This window comes from Brachypodium distachyon, chromosome 1 (assembly GCF_000005505.3).
Source record: "Brachypodium distachyon strain Bd21 chromosome 1, Brachypodium_distachyon_v3.0, whole genome shotgun sequence".
NCBI lineage: Eukaryota > Viridiplantae > Streptophyta > Magnoliopsida > Poales > Poaceae > Brachypodium > Brachypodium distachyon.
This window is the reverse complement of record NC_016131.3, coordinates 7,561,543-7,582,451: the sequence shown is the minus strand read 5'-3', so window position 1 is coordinate 7,582,451 and position 20,909 is coordinate 7,561,543. Positions and strand designations below refer to the sequence as shown.

The 20,909-nt window shown below is 47.4% G+C and overlaps 3 protein-coding genes and 1 pseudogene across 3 annotated transcripts; 2 read left to right on the top strand and 2 right to left on the bottom strand.

The window, feature by feature from the left end:
- Positions 1–844: 844 nt before the first annotated feature.
- LOC106865879 (probable protein kinase At2g41970) lies at positions 845–3,257 on the bottom strand. The gene is made up of 4 exons (XM_014897358.2): positions 2,399–3,257; positions 1,491–2,299; positions 1,309–1,395; positions 845–1,228 (listed from the first exon to the last, which is right to left on the bottom strand). The coding sequence occupies exons 1-4, from the start codon at positions 2,478–2,480 to the stop codon at positions 1,109–1,111; spliced, it is 1,098 nt and encodes a 365-aa protein (XP_014752844.1). The 5' UTR covers positions 2,481–3,257; the 3' UTR covers positions 845–1,108.
- Positions 3,258–3,474: 217 nt separating this feature from the next.
- LOC100834669 (protein NRT1/ PTR FAMILY 8.3) lies at positions 3,475–7,520 on the bottom strand. The gene is made up of 5 exons (XM_014897357.2): positions 7,065–7,520; positions 6,124–6,229; positions 5,816–6,033; positions 4,913–5,469; positions 3,475–4,647 (listed from the first exon to the last, which is right to left on the bottom strand). Exons 1-5 carry the CDS (start codon positions 7,128–7,130, stop codon positions 3,825–3,827), a joined length of 1,770 nt encoding a protein of 589 aa, XP_014752843.1. The 5' UTR covers positions 7,131–7,520; the 3' UTR covers positions 3,475–3,824.
- A 4,620-nt stretch (positions 7,521–12,140) lies between these two features.
- LOC100831298 (glutamate decarboxylase 1) lies at positions 12,141–18,449 on the top strand. Its single transcript, XM_003560487.4, has 7 exons — positions 12,141–12,491; positions 12,590–12,794; positions 16,363–16,563; positions 16,847–17,061; positions 17,146–17,399; positions 17,504–17,556; positions 17,704–18,449. The coding sequence occupies exons 1-7, from the start codon at positions 12,400–12,402 to the stop codon at positions 18,175–18,177; spliced, it is 1,494 nt and encodes a 497-aa protein (XP_003560535.1). The 5' UTR covers positions 12,141–12,399; the 3' UTR covers positions 18,178–18,449.
- Positions 18,450–18,601: 152 nt separating this feature from the next.
- On the top strand, positions 18,602–20,005 carry LOC100823206 (annotated as a pseudogene).
- The last annotated feature ends 904 nt before the right edge of the window (positions 20,006–20,909 follow it).

The following is a 20,909-nucleotide window of genomic DNA, read 5'->3' as shown; positions in this document are numbered from 1 at the left end:
TTCGTCCTCTACCTTACTGGCATGAGGTGCTACTCATGTTGGTTTGGAACTGTATCGATGCCTAATGAAGTATGTACATAATTTTTGTCTGCTTTAATCAGAAAGAGCATACTGGCATACTCTAACTGTGGAATCCCCAAAGTAGTTTTACCTTGGAGAATGATATTTCCCTGCAGTTAGTACTCAGTAGTACGGAGTAGTATTCTAATTTTTGACAGTGTGGGTTCTCAATTCAGGGTCTAAATAGAGGTGTTGAACACTTAACAGTGTGCGGTATAACTAATTTCTTTGGTGTGCGGTTTAAAGTGTTCTTAACTTTATGGTATTTGTACAAATTGACTAAATATGTTAGGCCTCTTTTCGGTGACTATGGAAAACAAGAATATAGCATGTTTTAGCAATACATGTATTTAATGGTGTGTTCTTTTCATGTATCCTTCTAGAGTATATTGTTGACTTCTGACATGTTAAAATATGATGAACTACAAGGTGGGACCTATTTAGATTGTATTATTTGCTTCTCCATTGTTGTTTTTCATCCTCTATGTAGGTGATTGCCCTTTTAATTAGTCTAGTCTCGCAAGTTATAATGAGATTTTCGTGGCTTATTGAGTCCCTGTGTGAAGAAATAATTTTCTGATGCACTCTGTTCGACTGCCTAATTAGTTGTTTGATACAAGAGACACAAAAAGAATGGATGGCCTTTCTCATTTGGGATAATTAGAAAAAAGTCATGTTTAGGAGGCTCGCCAATTTATTCTGACAGTTGATTTATACTCGTATCCATTGTATCGGAGAGCCACAAGGTATGGGAGTACTATTTAACTGTATCGAAACCACAAGGTACCAATCAAGTACTTTTAATTTTCTTGCTTAAAGTCTTCAAAAGAATTGTGTCTATGACAAGAAAAGCCATGGAATGTGCCTCTGGCGCGGCCCATTTGTAGTAGAAGTATATAGTTAACTGTGTATCACAGAAAACAAGGTATGAATCAAATACTTATAATTTGCTTTCCGAAGGCCAATGCACATTGCACATGAAAAATTGTAGATGGACACTAGGTGGGGTACAGAAGAAGGCTAATGGCATTAGCATGCGTTTCTGTAGCTAGTGCTGATCTCCTCCCGGACGGGCACTGACAAGAGGCTGGAGAGCCTTGACGACAATGGTCATGTTGGGCCTGAAATCGGCTTCGTACTGCACGCACAGCGCCGCCACCGCCGCGAGCTGAACAGAAGCGCGGCCCAGTTAAAACAGATGGAGAAGCCGAATCATGCTTTCACGATTTAACTCCTATTTTTGCGTACCTTGGCCACTGCCTTTGGTGGGTAGTCGTTGTTCAGCTTGGGGTCCACGCACTGCTTCACCTTGTCCTCGCTCAACCTTGGAGTGGCCTGGATGAGAAAAGAAAATGAGACAAAAATTGCGTTCGATCAACGGATGAACGAGATTGAAGAGAAGGGAACCTGCAGCTAGTATATAAACGTACCCAGGTGACGAGGCTCTGCTGGCCCTTGGGCATGGTGTGATCCACGGGCTTCCGCCCCGTGAGCAGCTCGAGGAGCACGACGCCGAAGCTATAGACGTCGCTCTTGTGCGTGAGCTGGCCAGTCATGGCGTACTCGGGCGCGTGGTAGCCGAAGGTGCCGAGCACCTTGGTGGAGTGCAGCCGGGCGGCGGAGTCGGCGGACTGGTTGCTGAGGTTGAAGTCGGCGATCTTGCCCACGTGGCCGCCGAAGACGAGCACGTTGCTGGACCGCACGTCGCGGTGGATCACGGACGGCTGGGCCTTCTCGTGGAGGTACTCCAGCCCCTTCGCCGCCCCGAGGGCCACCCTGGCCCGCTGGGCCCACGTCAGCGCCGGCCCGCTGGGCCCTTGCTGATGCTGCCCGCCGGCGCCGCCCTTCTTCCCGTGGAGGATGTCGTAGAGGGAGCCCTCGGTGGCGAACTCGTAGAGCGCGATCCGGTTGTTGAGCTCCAGGCAGTAGCCCAGCAGCTGGGTGAAGTGCTCGCTCTTGAGCCGCGACACCACCGACAGCTGCGCGCAGAACTCGGGCTCCGGCTGCCCGGACCCGCCGTTGTCGAACATCTTCACGGCCACGGTGGTCGTCTCCCCCGTGCTGCTATTCAGCTTCGCGCGGTACACGCGCCCGTAGGAGCCTTCCCCGACAAGGGACCGGCTGCCGAAGTTGCCCGTCGCACGGTTCAGCTCCGCCAGCGACACGGCCGGCACGTCGATCGGCAGCACCTTGGCTGGCCCGACGCCGTTCCTCGGCGCGTGAGGCCCTCTCGCTTGCGCTGCCACGGCCACATCGATCCACGGATTAGCATTGCAGTGTTTAGGACCAGGAAATCAACCGTGATCAAAATGAATATAATGCGGGAGTAAGAATTTACCTGGAGCTCGCGGCGGCGGCGTGGCCGGGTAGCCGGCGGGCGGGCCGTGTCGCTCCTCCTCCACGCCCGCGCAGCACCACATCGTTCTTGATCCAAGAAACACACGTACGGCAATTGCAATCTCAGCAGTAAAGAACAACTCGAAGGCCAGCACCAGCAGGTATACGTGTGGATGTTGAGCTTAGCTATATATCGTACATATGTCAACCGCCGATCGAGTAACTGACAATTCTATACGGCATGCAGATTGCAGAGGCAAGAAAAAAATCAGGAGAAGGGTGGAGACCGACAAAGCCGCTGCCGAACGGGGCGACGGTGGTTACGGGAAAAGGCGTACTCTACGACTTGCGAGTCGATCGAGCGACGCGATTCCCGGCGTCCGATTGCAATCAATCATTCGCTCGCGGCTACGTGGGATGCACTTGCTTTTACATCCTGACAGGCACATACATACTAGGACCATGGTTTATTGGAGATTGTTTAGTTTATCTGCTGAAGAATGATTAAAAGATGATTTGGTCTTGGCGATTGCCAAATTTAAGGCGCGACCAACCGGCAGAAGAAATCAAGGTCAAACTGATCGCCCACGTTTGCGCCGCGGCGAGCTCCGGGTCCGACGTGCTCCCGTGCAACCCTTCACGTTTCTGCAGCGACGCCCTTGACAAAGTGCGCCATGACAGGCCTGTCTTCCGATTCCAGGGAGGACTGCAGTGCTACGGTGGTGCTCACATTTCAGGCGTAGGGGTTCCCTTTGTTCACCAGAAAAAAAAAATTGTTGGTCAGTCGGAACTAAACATGATATAAAAGCAATATCTATTGGGCGAAATCAGCAGTTTATGCCTTTTCAGGCTCGGTGTCACATAGCCTTGTTCAAGTTCCAGACCACGGGAATACATATATGTATAGAAAAACAAGGTGTGCATGCAGTTCAAGAAAACACAGTTTCTATCTTAAGCAGGCTGACATATTCAACTAGACGTGGTGCTGCTGACCTTTATGAATGTGTTGGAAGGGTTAACATATCACTTTAAATATTACAAACACAGAAAACCAAATCAAAATGGAAAGTAGAGGCCTAACTCCAAGTAAATGAAATATGTATACAGCATACTACAACAGAAAACTAAACCAGGAACACGGAAACCCAGAGATAGGTATCTGACTTCAAGTAAATGAAATATATATACAGGAATTTAAAAGGAATACATGATCCATGTTGGCTTCAAATACAGTGAGAAATACAGCTTGTTAACATTTGCTTATTGAAGGCCTCAGTCCTTGCGTCGAGAAGGGGTTCGTGTTCTGGGATACATATATGTACAGATTTTTGAAGTGCGATGTACATGATGATGCCATCAGACTGCCAACCTTCAAGGTTCAAGCAACCAGGCTGCTTCGACGCCATCTAACTCCTGACGCTCACAGTTCAAGCTGCTTTCTTGCTTCTGAATTTGTTTGCACACAAGACGTAAACCAAGAAGTTCAGAAAACTGAGCCCAGCAAGCAGCCAGAAGAAGTAATCAAGATGCCCTTCATTCAAGTTATCAGGAATCCATCCAGGATTTCCTCCTCTTGTTGTGAAGTATGCGACCATTGTCAAAATGAATGCACTGAGATAGTTTCCGAGTGCTGTGGTGAGGAGCTGCAGCGCACTGCAGAGGCTCCTCATGGCGTCCGGTGATTGATCATAGAAGAACTCGAGTGCTCCGACAAATGTGAATACCTCAGCGGCACCAACCAAGAAATATTGAGGAATTTGCCAGAAGATGCTCAATGGAACAGGGACATTTTGATCCACCAAGTGTTCATCCCTGGCAATGGCCAACCTTTTGATCTCAAGGACAGCAGCTGCTGACATTGCTAAGATGGAGATTACCAAGCCAATGCCCATCCTCTGCAATTCTGTAAAGCCCCGCGCGTTGCCAGTGAACCTCCTAGCAATTGGAACCAAGATACTATCATAGATAGGAACCCATATGATGACACTAACCACGTCAAAGGTGGATAGGGATGCGGGAGGAATTTTGAATGAGCCAAGAGATGTATCAAGCACCATTCCTTGTTCCACAAACATGGTGGAAATCTGAGCATAAACAGCCGAAAACACAATAGTCGTCGCCCAGACAGGGAACATCCTTACCAATATCTTCAGTTCTTCCACCTGGGTGACAGTGCATACCCGCCATGGGTTGGTGAAACTATCTGTTTTCACATCAAAATCACTAATTGTAGCCGCCTTGTCCAGACATCTGAAATAAATGTCAATGAAGCTATTAGCTTCTGGAGAAATTTGGATAAGCAGAGTGAACATATTCAGAAAGGGTAAAGGCTAGTATCTAGTTTTTAAGTTGCAATTTAGCAAAACTAAATGTAAAACAACATACAAGAATCAGCGACTGATAAATTCAGAACATTTATTTGCCTAGCCTAGATTTATACAGGTCAATAAACTGCTTGGAGTTATGGAGCTGCGCTATGATCTTCTCTGAAACTTTAGCTCGGAAAGAGATGCACCTGAATTCATCAGTGTGCTCCAATTGCCGACTCCCTTCAATTGCTGAAACCCCATCAGATAGCTCATACAAGAGAGAGCTGTCCTCTGGAACTTGTACATTCCACTTGCGCACAGTGGCAGTAACTACCTGACATACTCGTGTGATAGGACTACCACCTGGCTTTTGGAATCTATAAATTGAAGTGCCAGAGAAGAAGCTTATGATGGCCAGCCCCATGAACACTGTTGGAATGCCAAAGCCTAGTCCCCAACCTAAGTTGTCTTGCACCCAAACCAGAAAACTGCTTGATATAAGAGCACCGATGTTTATTGAAAAATAGAACCAATTAAAGAAAGACCCCTTCTGGATTCGCTCAGCTGGATCTGTATCATCAAATTGGTCTGCTCCAAAGGATGAGACACATGGCTTGATTCCACCAGTACCAAGTGCAATTAGGTAAAGACCAAGAAAAAAGGCAGTATACTGCAAAGGATTGGCTGGTGGGCAAATGGATCCTTCACAGGATGGAGGCATTAGTGCAGGAACTGATGCTGAAAGAGTCAGTACTGACATCCCCTACAATTAAAACATGGTGTTAAGATAAGATATTAACCAGGCCATATGAGAATTGAGTTTATCAGTTCAGATATTAACATATATATGAACTAAGAGCTGACACACAAGAATTATAGGAATATTACTCACACAAACCTTTCCCAATACTAATTCATACAGCAAGGCATCTAGTGAAAACGATGCATCACAGGAATAGCTAATTTGATAGTGCAAACACCATATCAACTCTGCTTTGACAAAAGGTGATTGGATTTGTACTCTCATAGCCCATTCATGTATATTCTTTCAATTCGAGGGATCTATTGAAGCACTTACGGAGTATATAACTTCAGAAAAGATGACTTACGATGAAGTATATTGCGGAGAATGTTGAGATTGTCCAATACCTCCCCCAGTATGCATCAGCCAGGATAGCTCCAATAAGGGGAGTCAAATAGCAGGTTCCCTGCCATGTAGTCACATTTCTAGCAGCAGAGGCATTACCATCATGTAGTTTTTTTGTCAAGTAAGTGACAAGGTTTGTTGAGATGCCATAATAGGCCAATCGCTCGCAGCATTCAGTACCTACAGGTTGGTTACGATAGTTAAATTATGCTTATATTTTTAGCGGACGTGAACAGAAGAATGTGCTTGGAGATTACTGCAGAAAGTTACCTAAGATGAATGGGCATGCCCTCCATCTACCAGTTCTCTCCTTCACGACAGGGTTTCCGGAAAAGTCAACGGACCCATCTCCAGTGTACGTAAGTTGGTTGGATTCCTGAAATCGAGAGTATTTAGTGTACCATGTCATCTAATGACCATAGAGTGTTTTAACACCAATTAGGACTTAGAAGTCAATGCACATTGATAGATAGACTCACTTCATTTTAAGTGAGCAAAGCATTGCTGTCTTTTTCTATGTACTGATTAAAAGACCAAAATCCAGAGTATATCTCTGGCTTTAACATTCGTCATGATTCATAGCTTCATGTGCAAAAGGAAGCAGCTGTAGCACTATGCCGGCATACGAGGGAACAGTAGGCTTGACTGTCGTGGCTCCATTACCTTAAGAAACTGGATAACCAAGATTACTAGAAATCACCAGGGAAAGGATGTCTTTTCCCATATACAGTCCGCTATAAGAGTTCAATGCCCAGAAGGTAGGGTTTCTTTAGGCCCAGTAATGTATAAATTAAGCAAACACTGAGCAAATTTCTCATGCTGGTTGAAATAAACTGAAACAGAATTGCCGATTTAACTAGTTCGACTCACGATCAGAATGTCGAGACTCTTCAACTACTACATCGGCATATCAAACACCAGAATAGTGAATACAGTACCTTATACAAGGTCATAAAAAAGGGACGTATTTCCTTCCGAATTAAGCGATCCTTAGTTACGCTTTAATCTTCACTAAATCAACGCATAAATTCCACTCGATAATTTTCTAGAAACATGAACCACATACGCGCTCCATGGTGCAAAGGTATCATCATCTCTTTTGAACTAAATTAGACCTGGTGTTCGCACCAAAGCACGACGACATCTCCAATCGCACGGGAGGGACGGCATGTACAGACAAATCCATCAAGGTTCAAGGGCAACTAACTCACCTCCGGAATAGCGAGGAGCCCCTGCTCTAGGGTGTGCTCGCCCTCCGCGCGGACCACCTCGGCCATGGACGGCGAATCTCCGGTCCGGTCGTCGGCGCAGGAACGGCAGGTTCAAGTCGGGTTAGTTGGAGTCGTGGCCCTATACTAGCAGTAGTTGGGATTAATAGGAGGGAAACTTGTAGATCTGGATACGTGGGGTCCCAAGTCCAACAAGAATCAGTGAAGGGCACGGCACGAGCACCCGCGGCGGTTGCTGTAGCGGCTGGGCAGGGCTAGTCTTCTTCGGGGAGTTGGGTCTGGCGAAGGAATCGGAGTCGGAGTGGTTGGAGGTCCTGGAGGAGAACGACCGAACGAGTGTGGCTCGGCGCCGGCCGTGCGAGAAGAGGAGAAGATGGGGAAGGAAGGAATCTTGGAAGTCAGGTTCTTGCGTGTGCCTGTGGAGTTCAAGGGTCAGCCCGTCAGGACTCAGGAGTCAGGAAATTCTTGGTAGCGTCTTTTATCGAGCATACGGAGTGTATGCATTTTTGGGTATTCAAGATTCTTTTTTTTTTGCAAAAAGCTAGTGAAAATCTGCAGATTATTCGAAACATCGCTGTAATGGGTTGAAAGATGCTACCGCGGCGGCATTTTTCAAATGCTGAGGAGTGAGGATTACAGTAGCATCTTTTAAAAACACAAGAACTGCGGGGACATATATCAAGTAAACTCTATTTTTATTTGCAGAATCGTGACATATCATTCGACCAAATTTACTTTGCGAATTAGAGCATTAGTATTCCTACGCAAGTCTCACTCTTTACATGCTCCACTGGGTGTCGACTACGAGGACAATGTCAAGTTGGTTAAAAAAATCTTCAAAACTTGTGGAGCTTAACAAATACTTTTTTTTCACGAAGGTTGGCGCATTTTGATAAGATAAGACTTTCACTAATAATAACTTTATGACAAGAGAAGACTTCAAAAAAAATGAAGACACACATTAATAAAGTGATTTTTGGTCAAAGTCTTGTCTCAATGAACTCTTAAAAAATGAGCCAAATACGCAGTACTAAACTCCAACTCGGGACGTGATGAGCAATTGAGGTGATTCTTTCAAGGCGATAACACAGCACGTACGCGAACTTGGTTGGGATGTACTACCTCCGCATCAAAATACAAAAACTCCTAATATTTGACCAAGTTAAAAAAATGTATCAACATATTTAGAATATCAATTAAGTGTACTATAAAAATATAAATTGAATATAATAAAACTAATTTAGAGTCTTATATATTGATAGTTTTCAATAAACTTGGTCAAAGTTTATTTTTTTTTTGATTTAGAACTTGTTACATCTAAGAAAGGAGTATTATTTAGTACGTAAATGCTTGCAGAATCCAAATAGTTCACCCATGAAGTGCCGTCAAAAAGCAAAACTTGGTCAGCAGAAGCATTTCAGTCCAAAATGGTATTCAAAGACCAAATCAAGGTGTCATGCATGCCGTGCTGGCGAACGTGAGGAAAAAAATGAGACAGCAGGCCAAAGGTAACGAAAGAGAAAAGACCAGAGTTGGGCCGACCCAAGTACGAGCCGCTCCAGGGGCCAAGCCACAGAGCGGCAAGTAGGGGGCCCATGTTTGCCTTGGACTTCCCGTAAAAAAAATGTTTTGCCTTGGTCGGTAGGTACGCCCAGAAGAGTCGATCAGGTTTCCTTCCGTAGATCCTCTCGAAAAAAGAGTCGATCAGGTTTCCTTCTGTAGATCCTCTCGAAAAAAAAAAGGTTCCCTTCCGTAAAAAGCAAAAGATAAAATTTGCAAAGGACGAATACCCGCGACCATGATGAGTCGCGTTGTCGGCCACCATTGGTCTCGGCACTGCCCACACGGCCACGCCAAAGTGCCAATACTAGGGGCTGGTGCTGTGAAAAAGAAATACTAGGGGCTGCTGAACGAAGCGCACCGTCCAGGGGGAAGTGCTCAAATCTCAATCCAGGCACGGTTTTGCCACTCACGCACGAGACGGCGTCAAGAGATTGGACTGCCCGAGCTATGTGTGCGGGATGTGCAACCGTCGAATTGATCGATTGCTCTTGTTTGGACCACGGCTCTGCATCAGTACGTCGACAGTACGTGGACCACGGCATGGTTACCGGTCAGCCCGTCAGGACTCGGTCACTCGGATCGGAATAGCCGCAATTATAACAGGCATGGTGACTAATCAAACCGGGTCACACCCGACACGTTATCCAGGTATATCCGTTCCCACTGGGATTCCCAGGGTGCGCCAACGGCGAGAGAGCAGAAGTACCATCGATCAGCCCCCGGCCATTTCATGCCATTCGTGCACCCGGTGTCGAGAGATTGGACTAATATACGAGTGAGATGGAAACTCTGACTTTTTCCCCCCCTCTCGATGTTGACTCTTGAGCTATCCGTGCGGGACGTTGCACAGCCGGCGAATAGATCGATTGCTCTTGTTAAAGTTTGCAGTATGTGACTCTACAATACATCGGTACATCTCGTCACCATCAGTTGTTCTTGCAGCTTGTTTGGCGTCTATCTTTTGGGACTAGAATTGTGAAATTCATTTTAAATTCTAAAAGCTAACTTGTTTGGTTGGCACGGAATTGACTACATGAATTCAATTTGCAATTTCATGGAATCACAATACAACTAACCTCGATTACTCTCTACAAGCCATCATTTCTCTGAAATTGTCTCTAACTCTACAAATCCACGTGGCAGACAAACATGATTTTTGAATCCGAAATTCAAATTCAACCAAATGAAATCCTACCAAAAATTAGATTTCATTTCATTTGAACCAAATGAAATGAAACGAGGGGTACCAAACGAGCTTTTAAAGAAAATCTAACTCGCCATCATATGGTTACCCGGCCCTGATTCCGGCCCTCATGAATCAGAATAATACGCAATAAACAACAAGGTGCTTAGTTATCAAAAAGAAAAATCTACAAGGTGATTAATCAACTGGACCACACCCCGCACCGCACGTCACTGAGACTTCTGCTCCCACGGCAATTAAGCCACAGAATAGCGATCCCCAGCTGAAGCCTACGTTGGATGGTTCATGGACACAATGGTTTAGTCAGCGGAATAAAGTTGTGCCATCGGCATGTTACATCCAAAAGAAAAGTATTTTTTTCGTCTCTCAACTTGTCTTTCAACTTGTCGGAAAGTTCGTTTTTCGTCCCTCAAAAAAATTTCGTACTTTTTTCGTCCCTCAATTTTCAAAACCGGACACTTTTAGTCCCTCAGTCCATCAAAAGTGGTTTTCCTCGCCACGTGTCTGATTTTCACAATAGATTTTCCACTTATTTTTTTTTCAATCAAGATATGGATAATGCAGATGGAAGAGAAGTACAAACAGTGCATGTACGAGATCCAGAGCACGACGACGGTCAATTTCAACAGGCTCGGCGGTCAGGATTAAGTGCAAACGGGACATGTGGCTAGACAAACCGATTCGGATAGTCTTAAGTACTAAAAGTGTCCGGTTTTGAAAGTTGAGGGATGAAAAAAGTACGAATTATTTTTTAGGGACGAGAAATAAATTTTCCGACAAGTTGAGGGACGGAAAAAATTACTTTTTCTCCGCATCCAATACTTAACTACCACCATTCCGGAGCGACCGCGATTACTTGATGTCACCTCAGGACATTTCAAGTATTCAATGCAATGCTGGAATAGTCACACTGAATTAATGAAACGAAAACGGACGGCTCTATTGTGAACTTGGATCGGGTGGTTGAAAAATGCTTAATTCTTGTGCTCCATCCTGAATTATGGCTCGAACACAATTTTACTCCCCTTAACTAAATCACGCCTCCGTCCCTGTTATCGGTCTAGTGCTGCAGCTTGAATTTAATTCATGAACGACAGCAGACAATAAGACTCCAACAAATTGGTTTATCTCACACGAAAATGTGATTAACCGCCAAACATGAATGTACAATCCTTCAATTCCAAACAAGACAAACATTCAGTTTCCGGCGCACATGCAAAATATAAAACGGTACCGGAACCTTGCCATCTCTAGCAAGTAGCAACTGATCACCGTTGACTTCCCTCACGAGAGTGCTCCATTTTACAAGTTTTTTCTCCCGAAATATTTGGACGCCCATCGCAAAAAAAAATTAAAATTAAATTGTTGAGTGTATAGATAGCCGTACGCAACAACAATGAAACAATATTTCGAAACGTAAGTCGATGGCACTGCTGACAGGTGTGCACACATCATTGCATATATATAGGTCTGGAGGAAACAACAATAGGTTCCCCCCCTGCAACACTTTTACAGTTTTACTGATCCACCAATCGACACACGTACGGTGCTAGCTAAGCCACGCGCGTGCGCTTATGGAGTATGAACACGCATGGTCTCGATCGCAACCACTCCAACTCCGGTCATGATAGACAACTGACATGCGTACAAATGTGCACATATACACGAGCGATTATTGATCGACCGAACGTAGAAAAGGACGGACCGACGGTGCGTCGTTAAGACTCCAAAACTAGCAGTTCTCATGTCCGATTTAAAAAGAAGTAACCCAGATTAACAGCTTAAATTACGGTTCGATCGACAGAATCTCAAAAAGGGAAGGTATGAAGAATCGATCGCGCCTACCTGTCCATCCATCGATAGCATGTGTCCGCTGTCTAGCTTCCCCCCCCCCCCCCCCCCCCCCCCCCCGGGATCATGGAAGCCCAGACTTCACCAATCACCACCTGCCCTTTTTTTACAAAAAGAAATGGGGAAACCAACGTAAAGAAAGCGATCAATCGGGAAACGTGAATCATCATCCCCTGTACCTTCCGATCCAGCTGAGCGCGCAGCATAATTAACCACATCTCATCCAAGTGTCCAAAAGACGCGTGAGCGAACGAAACGCGAATGGGCCAAGAAAAAAAAAACAAATTAATTAAAGACGATTGATTAGACGAGTGTCATCTTAATATATTTGCGCTAAATGACGAACGGGCGCACATGAGCACACACCATCATCACGGATATAGTAGTAATAGCTACTCCCCTTTGATTGATTGATTAATTCCGCTAATCTTATCTCCGCCCACAGGCCACAGCAGGCAGCCCACCGCGCGCGCGCGCCGCGGCATCCTGAAGAAGAGGAAACGCTCTTCCGCTTGCCTTTATAACTTACTCCGCAGAGCTTAAACCCGGGTACAGACGCGCGACGACCCCGTCGGTCTTCTCCTCCTCCTAAAGCTGTTGCCGCCCTGCCCTCAGCACTCAACACAACAGCCTTCAATTCCTCTCTCGCTCTGAACTCCCGAAGCGCCGGCCGGCGAGCGATCAAGAACACAACCCAAGATGGTGCTCTCCCACGCCGTGTCGGCAGGATCGTCCGATGACTCGGTGCACTCCACCTTCGCCTCCCGCTACGTCCGCGCCGCTCTGCCCAGGTACGTGCGTGGATCCCTGGCCTGGCTTAGTTAGCAGCGAGTTTGGAATTTGGATGGATGCGTGCGGGTGTCAAGTGTTGACGCGTTTTTTAATTAAGGTTCCGGATGCCGGAGAACTCGATCCCGAAGGAGGCGGCGTACCAGATCATCAACGACGAGCTGATGCTGGACGGGAACCCGCGGCTGAACCTGGCGTCCTTCGTCACCACCTGGATGGAGCCCGAGTGCAACAAGCTCATGATGGACTCCATCAACAAGAACTACGTCGACATGGATGAGTACCCGGTCACCACCGAGCTCCAGGTATATAGTACGCGTTTCTGTGGGCGGGCGCGATCCGGCCGTTTAATTCAGGGGGTAGTAGGGGAGCGGAGTGTTACTAGTGTACGTAAAATTTACAAAAAAAATTAACGGCCAATTAACAATTTACATTTATTTACCAGCAAAAAAAAAGCAATTTACATTTATTATCTCTTAATTACTCTGGATATCCCAGATCTTGCGTGTGAGACGCGGACGGCATTTGAATTGGTTTGCCTTTTGCCTGCGTCGGACGGCAAGAACTATCCTAGCTATAGTACTCGGCCTGATCATGACAGTAGGTTCAAATATCCATTGCGTTTTCATTGGTCCACCTGGCCCGATCTGCCATAGAAGTTGTAAAAACATAGGAAGGATAAAAAACGATCAAGACATCACATGCGCCTGCGTTTCTTGCCCCCCTCGACTAGCAACAATATATTACGTGGTTCAATTCACCTTTCTCCCCACCGTTTTCCGATTTATTCCTTTACATGCGTGTGAGAGGGACGCATCGACGTTCGAGTTTGTTCGCACCCTAGTTCTCTTTTCCTTCCATAGTTTATCGTGCTAACAAATAAATATAACGGTTTTGCTATTGAAAGGTCGCATATTTTTTAACTAGAGATCAGTTGACGTGTTTGCCTGTCGGATTTTAATCCAACGATAGCACACAAGAGATTAGAGAGTGAGGATGAGCCTCAGGCTTTTTTTCTAAATAAAAATCAGCTGACTTTTCAATAGCAAAACCGATTTTATTTTTGTCCCGTGAACCACCTTTTGTCCACTTTAATGAGCTGTTTTACAGTACCCGTAATGAATATGGGCCGTTCATTGTTGAAAATCTAACGATCCAGACGATAATGTACTGCTGGGCTGAATATGGCAGTATATGATACTGCTGGATTGAATTAAGCGGTATAGAGGGTATTTTAGGAACATCTAATGCCCACGTTTTGCTCTTGACGGCCCACACTGACATCGTTGGCTATCCTCGATGGAAAAGGAAAAGATATCGTCTTCTTCAAGTCCGGTAGACAAAAGAATCCATCTTTCATCTCCCTCTCCGGTGAGTGAATTCCCTTGCCACCACTCACGGCCTCGCTTCGCTATCCTCGTCGGCTCGTCCGGTTTTGCCATCCCCGAACTCTCTCTCTCTCTCCCTCACCAGACCCCTCCCCCTGGGCCCCGCGAGCTTCACATAGCCTCTAATGGCTGCCGCCAATCTCTAGGTTTCAGGAGAATTAACGGAGACATACATGGAGAGAGAGATAAGGGTCAGGACGCACGAACGGATCATGGCTCCTTCCGATCTGGTCGTCGATTCAGTACAAGGGAAAGAAGATGAATTCGAGGTCTCATGTTCATGCAGCGGCGGGAGGCCGGATTCATGCTGCAGCCAACGGCCACGCAGCGCAGATCTCATTTACCTGTACAGGGCTGGGCAATCGCAACAAATGGGCTTCAGCCCATTACAATTTGTCATTCGCGTGAAAAAAGGAAAAAGCTTTCGCATTTAATTTTTAAATGACAAATGTCTATATTACCCTTGCCAAATCAATGGTGTGGATTTATACACTGCTCCCTCACCCTTAGCAGTACAGAGGTACCGTAAAATCTCTCACTTTAATTTGAGTTGTTTATAGCACAGGCTATGCATTCTTCGCAAGCCGATCCAGAGAAACAGTAATACATTACTGAGGCACTGACTCCTCAAATCCAAGGCGCAATTAATATTTTGACAAACTTTTGAAATTTTGTGGGTGACAAAACATTTTGTATGTTGAAATTACTATATTCAACCTAAATAGTTTGAAATGATTCCTAAATCATTTTAGAAATTTCGATGGTTTCTCTCAGGACCAAACTTTTGTTTGTTTCCGAAATTTAAACCCTACGAATCCCTGATCGAGGGCAACACCAGCTCTGACCTGGCCTGGCAATGCGCCAATAATCCGCTCAACAGTGTCCCTGTCCATCTATCCATGTTCTCTTCGCATCTGGACCTGAATTTAGTCTGAATAAATAACAAGAAACAAAACGTGTGGCGGCTTTCATCGCCAACATGACTTCCCCGTCCCTGTCCACGTACGTACGAAGTTAACGATGCGAAAAAACGAAGGAACGAGGCAACTAGCCATGTTCACATAGTTGTCAAATCACCCAAAGAGACGCAACGACACTGGGCAACAGCAGGTCAGTAACAAGACAACAAACGCTGATCGATCGAGGGAGCCAGGAAGAGTTCCAAGTCGCATTCCGACATTCCGTGTCCAAGCTGGCAAGCTAAGCTGTCTGTTCTTTCGGGATACTGGGCCACCTAGCTAGCCATGTGAGGTTAGGTCTGGGTATGTAAACCTAAAAAATATTTTCTAATAAGCAAGTAAAGAAAAAAGAAAATGATTATGGTTGTTGTGCCTTTCGGCACAAAGGAGTGTCGAAGAGACTGTTGTATGCTGTAGTGGTGGTCTAATCATGCAAGCACAGCAACGCCTGTCATAATACTATACTCGTCCACCAAAGGAGTTGAGACGCCTGTGCCAAACTGCCAATGTCTTGCTCTCTCTTGTCTTGTTTTTTCGGACATTTGTGATTAGAGATAGTATTATTTTCGTCTTTTGTCGGTTGGCAAAGTCTAATTTTAGTCTCTCGATATTAAAAAAAAAACTCAGCCCTTCAACTACTCTTAATGCCGTATATTTTTTTTGTCTGTTGGCAACTTAAGCTGTTCGTTGATGACATCATGTTTTCTATCCAAAATTAATGTCATGGAAAATGTTTAGTAATTTTAATGGACAAACTCTAGATTAGGAGGAAGATAATACACTTTGTCCAGGCCCCACTAATCGGCTAGCTCCGCAACTGGTGCCTGGTGGAGATCACGCCGAGAAATGGTTTCAAATACGTCATGAAGTAATCACGAAGGGGTTCAAGGATTAAAAAAAATGTTGTTATACCATATCCCACAATATAATTTTTGAGCCTTGGTCGCAACAAAAACATATATACATAATGTAAGCAATTTCGTATTTTGAATTTTGAAACTAGATTTTTTTTTTGAGCGAAATGATAAGGGAGAGATAAAGCACAAGACTGTACAAAGGAGATACTCCTACTACAAGAGTTGGGGCTAGATTTTAATGCGGATGATTCCATGCTTCCAGCTACAGTTGTTGTCTGAAAATTGGAATGACTATAGACTAAATGCACCCAATCTAACTCGCCCTGTTTGCTTCACAAAATTGATTGTTCAAAACAGACCTCAGCAGTTTGGAATTCTAGATCAAACTATTTCTTTTGTGGGCAAAATCAAACGTGAAATGCTGAAGTTTGTCAACTTCCAAAAATTTCTGCATCGGAAGTACTTCAGTTCTTCTGTGTCAAATGATTAGTGTTATGTTCAGTCTGTACTTATAGAACGTGCATTACCTAGAAAATGTTCCGGCAAGTTTTCACAGTTCCGACCAATTTGTTTGTCCGTGTGTCAGTGTGTGTGGAATCTGCAGACATTCAGAGAAATCGCATGCTTCGTTGATCGAATATAACAGACGCCTGAATTGTATTTTTGCAGAACCGATGCGTGAACATGATCGCGCATCTCTTCAATGCTCCTCTCGGGGAGACGGAAACGGCCGTCGGAGTCGGCACGGTCGGCTCGTCTGAGGCCATCATGCTCGCCGGGCTGGCCTTCAAGAGGCGGTGGCAGAACAAGATGAAGGCCGCCGGCAAGCCCTGCGACAAGCCCAACATCGTCACCGGCGCCAACGTCCAAGTAAGTACTACCACAGCTGATCGATCTTCCCTACTAAGATGGATGCTTAGTACTGTATAACCGGGGGCGGAGCCAGGCCCGGTTCTACCAGTGCTGTAGCACCGGCCTGGCAAGGATGCTCACAAGATGTTTTGTCAAGTATTTAGTTCATAAGTATGTCAAATCCACAATTATAACACCATTAGTCTCATCGTAGCACCATTCTTTTCTCGTTTCTGGCTCCACCACTGTGTATAACTTTACCAAATTTAACTGGGTCACTCTTGGAAAAAAACAAATGCAGGTTTGCTGGGAGAAGTTTGCCCGCTACTTCGAGGTGGAGCTCAAGGAAGTGAAGCTGCGCGAGGGGTACTACGTGATGGACCCCGAGAAGGCCGTGGAGCTGGTCGACGAGAACACCATCTGCGTCGCGGCCATCCTCGGCTCGACGCTCAACGGGGAGTTCGAAGACGTCAAGATGCTCAACGACCTCCTCGTCAAGAAGAACGAGGAAACAGGGTAACTGCATACGCATCATTCCACCGAACAGAGTATATCATTCATCTAGAGCTCTGCAGTGACGTTGTAATGGGCTTTTTGCAGCTGGGACACGCCGATCCACGTGGACGCGGCCAGCGGTGGGTTCATCGCGCCGTTCCTGTACCCTGAGCTGGAGTGGGACTTCCGTCTGCCGCTGGTGAAGAGCATCAACGTGAGCGGGCACAAGTACGGGCTCGTCTACGCCGGGATCGGGTGGTGCATCTGGAGGAGCAAGGAGGACCTGCCGGAGGAGCTCATCTTCCACATCAACTACCTCGGTGCCGACCAGCCCACCTTCACCCTCAACTTCTCCAAAGGTAACATTCTTTCGCGCTCATATATGTGTTGTGTACCTTTTCTTATTTGTCCAGGAATACTACAGGCTGCGTAATTCTGATTCAATTTTGATTCACACATTCAGGTTCCAGCCAAGTTATTGCTCAGTATTACCAGCTGATCCGCCTTGGCTTCGAGGTAGCAATTAAAATGCATCAGCAATTCAGCACCAGCGCATCTCTTTTCTTGTTTGATTTACACAGAACACGAGCGTGGCACTGATTGAGAGTATCTCTGAACATCAATTTCTGACCTGCAAAGTGGTGATTTTTGCGCGCAACGCAGGGGTACAAGAACATCATGGACAACTGCCGGGAGAACGCGAAGGTGCTCAAGGAAGGCCTGGAGCAGACGGGTCGGTTCAACATCGTGTCCAAGGACGAAGGGGTGCCGCTGGTGGCCTTCTCCCTCAAGGACAGCAGCCGGCACGACGAGTTCGAGATCTCCGAGTTCCTGCGCCGCTTCGGCTGGATCGTGCCGGCCTACACCATGCCCCCCGACGCGCAGCACGTCACGGTGCTCCGCGTCGTCATCAGGGAGGACTTCAGCCGCACCTTCGCCGAGCGCCTCGTCATCGACATCGAGAAGGTGCTGCACGAGCTCGACGCGCTGCCGTCGCGCGGCGGGCCGCCATCGCTGACGAGTGCCAACGCTAACGGCGACGCGCCGAGCGAGAGGGACATTGAGAGGCAGCGCGAGGTGGTCGCCATCTGGAAGATGGCTGTCCTGGCCAAGAAGAAGACCAACGGCGTCTGCTGATTTAAGCCTCTGCCTCGGGGATGCTACTCTGTTCTGGGGAAAAGACTGAAATTTATCTTGCTTTTGTGATTTGGTTTCCAAATTAAAGGTTGCATCTGTCCGTGGTACTAGTAATTTTTAGAGGACGGAATTAAGAGTTGTGGCTCCATTTGGTCGCGTATGTTCCGGTACGTGTTAAACAGCAGCACTGTACTCGGATATGTTCCTGTAAACAGCGCTACTGTACTTACATGTTGCATGGTGTATGTACGGTATTGAGATTGCTAGGAGTAGTATGCTGCGCTGCTGCGCGTACTGTTTATTGCGTACGCATGCGCGCGTCTCCTCGGGCGAGGCAACACGTCGGCGATTAGTGGCGCTGCCGCGCACGGCTTCACTGCCTGGTCGCATGCCCGACTGCTCGCGTGACGCGCGCGATTAAGGCCGTGAATGCATGCATTTAAGCGTGCCACCAAGGATCACCCTACATAAACCTCACGACCAGCTGGAGGCTCACTCCCACCCATCTTCCATTCTTCCCACCGACGAATCAGTCCCCCTGGCGCCTCTCCAGGACTCCAAGGCTCCCCAATGGCAATGTCAAGCCCTCCCCCGTCCCAGGTCGTCGGCGGCGGCGACGAAGCCCCGTGGCAGACCGCGTCCGCCATCGTGGCCAGGCCATTGCCCGTCTCCGGGTCGCACGTGCTCAAGATCGACGGCTACTCCCGCACCAAGGGCCTCGGCAACGGCAAGTCCATCAAGTCCGAGACCTTCGCCGTCGGACGCCAGCGCTGGTTCCTCCGGTACTACCCCGACGGCTACGCGGCCGCCGACGCCGGCTGCATCTCCATCTACCTCTACCACGACCGCGCCGACAACGTGGACTCGGTCAGCGCACGGCTCAAGATCAGCCTCCTCGACCAGGACGCACGGCGAGGACAGCCGGACCTGCTTCGTCTTCTCTGCCAACTCGGGGCCATGGGGCTGCGCCAGGCTCATCTCCAGGAAAGACCTGGAGGAGTCGCTCTACCTGAAGAACGACGCGTTCAGTGTCCGGTGCGAGATCACCGTGCCCAGGGAGGTCTTCACGGAGCCCACCTCTTTGCTCGTGGCCGCGCCGCCGTCCGACATGCACCTCGACTTCGGCCGCCTTCTCGCCAGCGGCGAGACGTTCGCGGCGCACAGATGCGTGCTCGCGGCCCGGTCCTCGGTGTTCATGGCGGAGCTCCTGGGCCCGATGAAGGAGGAGACGACGGACGACGCCCCTGTCCTCCTGATCAGGGACATGGAAGCCCACGTGTTCAGGGACATGCTCCACTTCGTGTACACCGACGGGCTGCCGGCTTTTGAGGACGGTGAGTTGGTGGTGATGGCGCAGCATCTGCTGGTCGCGGCGGACAGGTACAACCTGGAGAGGCTGAAGCTGGTGTGCCTGGAGAAGCTCTGCAACAACATGGACGCGTCCACGGCGGCGACCACGCTGCCGCTTGCCGAGCAGCACTCGTGCCGCGGGATCAAGGTCATGTTCAAGTTCCTCTCGTGCCCCGGCAATGTCCTCAAGGCCGTCGTGGCGAACGATGGTTTTGAGCATGTCAGGGGCAGCTGCCCTTCCGTGCTCAAGGAGCTCGTTGCCAGACTTGCCCCTTAGTTGAGGTGACACCGCCCTCTTCGGTTTGATCGCGTCAAGAATTAACGAAAGTTTATCTATGTTATTCTGCTCGAATTCTAGGTTGCAGCTACTGAATTTCCGTTATCTAAACTATCGGCTAGGCCATTTCTGTACTTCAGTTCTCTATTCAAGTTGCTTTCGCATGGCCGTTTATCAATGGAATGAGCTATTTTGTGCTAACCTTCAGTGTTTATATTTTGGATATACGTTTACATGATGGTAGGATGATAGCGATCGAGCCACCAAGCAGTACTAATGCCACGGGGGTGTGCTCCTCACTGCCGGCGTAAGTACGTGCACAGTGGCAACTAACGAGTGGCCGCGTTCTTAAGACGAGCGTCCCAGCAGCGTATACCTCCATTCCCCGGCGCATCTACCCGCCGACAGCGCACTGGCACCATGCTCCGGCGGAAGGCTCCTGCCGAGCTCGAAATGTCGGGCAGCAGCAGCTCCAGCAGATTCATCGTCGGTCGGAGTCCATTGTGGATTTGTGGTGGGTATTCCCTCGGCAAAGGGAAAGCTGGGCCAGGTAGGCCGAGAAAGAAGTCTGAGGTCGGGAGGCCGTCAGACTATGGGCCTAAATCGCTATAAAAAAAAGACTATGGGCCTAAATAAGGGACTCTGATTTCTGGAAATTAGGACAATACTTTTTTTTAAAAATCACACATGTTTTGAAGTCAAAAGCGGCATGGTCGAAAAATCATCGAATTCATTGTCTCTCTCGGTTGTAAACTAATGGAACAAAGTTTGACTCCTGATATTGCAACCAGACAATGTACACACCGAGTACCAAGCATTGGTTGGATGATTAGAGTGGTGGTTGTCTCAGCTCATCAGACATTGAACACCAAGATTGATGACTGGTATGTCTCATTTGAGGCGGGTTATACTTTAGTGGTATGCAAGGTCATATTGAACCAGCGGTAATTTGAGCTTCCGTAGGCGTTGTGTGAGCGTGGGCCTGTGATGGTAGGGTGTATGCCTACCTTGTAATTGGTGTTTCTTTAAGAATAGACACCAATACCAATTATTGTTTGAGCTCTGTTTGATGTACAATAAATTTGTACAATTTTCTTACTTCAAT

Excerpts from the sequence above, each read along its gene's own strand:
- LOC100831298 (XM_003560487.4), top strand. The coding sequence starts at position 12,400 with ATGGTGCTCTCCCACGCCGTGTCGGCAGGATCGTCCGATGACTCGGTG. Across the intron at positions 12,795-16,362 it reads CGGTCACCACCGAGCTCCAG|AACCGATGCGTGAACATGAT; the intron begins GTATATAGTACG and ends GTATTTTTGCAG. Across the intron at positions 17,400-17,503 it reads CACCCTCAACTTCTCCAAAG|GTTCCAGCCAAGTTATTGCT; the intron begins GTAACATTCTTT and ends TCACACATTCAG.
- LOC106865879 (XM_014897358.2), bottom strand. The coding sequence starts at position 2,480 with ATGTGGTGCTGCGCGGGCGTGGAGGAGGAGCGACACGGCCCGCCCGCC. Across the intron at positions 2,300-2,398 it reads GCCGCCGCCGCGAGCTCCAG|CGCAAGCGAGAGGGCCTCAC; the intron begins GTAAATTCTTAC and ends TGGCCGTGGCAG. Across the intron at positions 1,396-1,490 it reads AGCAGAGCCTCGTCACCTGG|GCCACTCCAAGGTTGAGCGA; the intron begins GTACGTTTATAT and ends TTTCTCATCCAG.
- LOC100834669 (XM_014897357.2), bottom strand. The coding sequence starts at position 7,130 with ATGGCCGAGGTGGTCCGCGCGGAGGGCGAGCACACCCTAGAGCAGGGG. Across the intron at positions 6,230-7,064 it reads GGCTCCTCGCTATTCCGGAG|GAATCCAACCAACTTACGTA; the intron begins GTGAGTTAGTTG and ends TCTCGATTTCAG. Across the intron at positions 4,648-4,912 it reads GAGCACACTGATGAATTCAG|ATGTCTGGACAAGGCGGCTA; the intron begins GTGCATCTCTTT and ends CATTTATTTCAG.